This window comes from Chrysochloris asiatica, unplaced genomic scaffold, assembly GCF_000296735.1.
Source record: "Chrysochloris asiatica unplaced genomic scaffold, ChrAsi1.0 scaffold00077, whole genome shotgun sequence".
Lineage (NCBI taxonomy): Eukaryota > Metazoa > Chordata > Mammalia > Afrosoricida > Chrysochloridae > Chrysochloris > Chrysochloris asiatica.
In genome coordinates this window covers 4,491,874-4,495,062 of record NW_006408595.1, presented here as the reverse complement: position 1 = coordinate 4,495,062, position 3,189 = coordinate 4,491,874, and the positions used below count along the sequence as shown (strand labels likewise).

Sequence of the window (3,189 nt, the reverse complement as noted above, 5' to 3'; positions counted from 1 at the left end):
TGTGTGTGTGTGTGTGTGATATTTTTTGAAACCTTTTAAAAGAGAAATATTCAATTTTTCCCTTTCACTCTAGTGACCATTGAGTAGATAGTTCTCTGTCTCTTTTTTAGGCATCTTAAAACTCTGACAATTCCGAATTTCTTTAAAAATTGCTGCCAAAAATGAAAAAAAATTGGTTATATTATAAAAATGATCTTTTATCTTCATTAATATTAAAGGAGAAATGAACTTAAATATGATATTGCAAATTAATCATGAAAAATGGCAGTAGTAAATAGTTATAGGAGTCCTGTAGGATAAGCATTCAACCACAAGGTCAGTTTGAACCTGAAGATCAAGCTCACCAGTTGCTCCTTGGAAACCCTATATAGGGTCACTATGAGTCGGAACCTACTCAATGGCACTGAAAACAACAACAACAACAACAAATAGTTATAAACAAGGAAAATTATCCACTTTTAATTACTTTTCATTTCCTTTTGGAAAACCTTACCCTAAGAAAAATTGAGACGAAAAAATGCCAAGTCTGTTTTGAGAAAATCTAACTAAAGAGTTATGCTTGGAATGTTTAAATGCACAATTTAATATTTATAAACAGTTTAGGTTTTTAAAGTGTTGTTGTTTTTGTGAAGTGTCGTCGAGTCGGTTCTGACCCATAGCGACCCCGTATAGGGTTTCAAGGAGCAGCTGGTGAGTTTAAACTGCCAACCTTGAAGTTCAAACGGTTTTGCAGTCTGGCACTTTAATCCATAGCACCACACTAGGACTCCTTTAAAGTGTAGTCATATATAGTTGGATAAAATGAGTCCTAAACAATAAGTGATATGCCAAAAGAAAAGACATCCCAATTTTTCTTTCCCTAATACATGTGACTTGAATAACAATAGGTAAATAAAGACACCAGGAAGTTTCTCTTCAATTTCCCATTGTAGATTTAGACATACTGCTTTTTCCACAATAGTTTTAAAATATAAGTTCTGTGTGCATGGGTTTGTATGTTGTGATCACTACCAAAGAACTAAACATGAATAAGGAAGAACACACTTTATGGTAGGTGACAAAACTAAAATTATCCTTATGGTTTGTATTTCTGTTTTCATGAAAATAATTTAGTTTGAAAACATGAACAGATTAGTCAGAAATACCAAACTCACCTGTCTTTGCATCTTTCCAGTCATCTGAAAGAATAGTCTTAGTCTGTATAGTGTATTTAGAAATCGGGCTATGATTGTCCGAACCACGGCTCCACGTAAGTGCCACAGAAGTAGCTCTGATGTCTTCTATTCTCAAACCACCTGGAGGTCCAGGAGGGCCTGAAATGAAAATTTGAGTAATGAATCAAAGAGTTTCAATACTCTTGAATTAAACTCACATTAGAATACAATATCCTTCTTATAATTAATCCAAAAAACATTTGTGTAATCAGCACTGCCACATTCCTTGTAAAGATAATTTATAAGAAGTACTAATAACATCTTGCATTTATGGTTTTCACTGAATGATTTCACGACTTCTCTTTTTAAGGAAGGAGGTGAATACTGCCATTTAGAAACAGTCTTGTGTCTTGAGTCTTTGACATTAAGTGCAAATAGCATCAGTGGGTCCTAATACAGATTCTAGCATAGTGAGATTTAATGAATGTTTGTTGCTGAGTGCATGAATCAGAGATGGTACCACAAGTTAGTCTATATCTGAGAATGCCCAGTTAACCATATATTTCACTTTACCTCCCCAAAATGGAACACATAATTTAGGTTTATGTAAAATGAGGACAAAAGCCATCTAAGTGGCAAAGTGACATCCATTGTTTGTAATATAAAATAAGTCTCTCAACGAAGTAAGTCTTTCCTAGGATAAATATTTCAGAAAATGTCAACACTTGTTTTCTTTGACATGAAAAAAGCATCCATTCCCATAAGGAAATGTGCATATTGATTGTGATGATAGTCATGCTGAATATAATAACAAATATTTGTTTTCATTTTCCAGTTGAAAATAGATTCCTTCAGATTTCTAAAATCAGGTAAATTGCTTAGCCTAGATGACTTTCTTTCCATTTGCTTTGCTATTTGCAGAGGTGTGAGCAACAGCCTCAACCTTTGCCAATTTCCTTACTGTTGTTCCTACAGTAAAAAAGGGGCATGAGGATCAACACAGTTGAATCAACACTAATAGTAAAAATAACACTGATCACACCCTATTGATAGTAGTAAATTTTATTATTTGGATATGTAACAAAATTATAGTCAAGGTAAATAAACGTATCAATGTAAAATTTATAGTAGTGAATGTGTACTTTTGGATGTCAACTTGAAAGCAAACAAAAAGGATAATACTTTCTAAAACAAATGAAAATAGACAAATACAGTAATAAAGAAGACATTAATTATTCATAAAAAAACATAATGCAATTTTCATACTGTAAGCCATACTGAAATATAGTACACATTCTTTATTACAGCAGAGAAGTTCATTACTTTCATATAAAGCATCATCCCAAGCCAATTACTGAGTTGAATATATCAGGATACAAAAATTAGAAATTAGAGATGAAAAATTAAAGAAATAGTTTTCAAAAAGGAAGGACATTTTCCATAACATATGCATTCATACATACACTTTTTCTAAGAATAAGGGTAGAGCATTCTGAAAAGTCTACAGGGAACATAAGACAGAATTGTTATAGGTTTGTCTTTAACCATTAAGGTACAAATTATTTCCCTCATTACTCTCTCTAAAGTTCTTACCATCAAAAATGAATACTGTTTCATGAAAGTCAGTTAATGTCATATAAGAGTGTTTGATAGGATAATATCTGCATGATAATTTTACTAGTCATTTATTGAAGAGCATTATTGTTGAACCAAACACTGTATTACATTTTTCCATTTTTGATTCTCTGGTACATGCCTGTCCTATGTTGTTGTTGTTAAGTCCCATCCAGTTGGTTCTGATTCTCAGCAACCCTATATAGTGTTTACAAGAAGCATCTAGAGGTTTTGTTTATCCTAAAGTACCATACTGTTGTTAAGTGCTGTCCAGTCAGTGCCAATTCACCGCGACTCTGTATAAGGTTTCCAATACTGTAAATCTTTGCTTGAGCAGAAAGCCTCATCTTTCTCCCACAGAGCAACTGGTGGGCTTGAACTGTCTACCTTGTAGTTAGTAGTTCAATGATTATCCTACAAA

General features: G+C 33.0%; 1 protein-coding gene across 1 annotated transcript in view; it reads right to left on the bottom strand.

Annotated features, from left to right (window-relative positions):
- Positions 1-3,189, bottom strand: part of CNTN1 (contactin 1) — a 322,132-nt gene that overhangs the window by 97,023 nt on the left and 221,920 nt on the right. Inside the window, exon 20 of the mRNA XM_006865302.1 lies at positions 1,155-1,313. Within this exon, the coding sequence (XP_006865364.1) occupies positions 1,155-1,313 (159 nt within the window). The remainder of the gene's footprint in view (positions 1-1,154; positions 1,314-3,189) is intronic.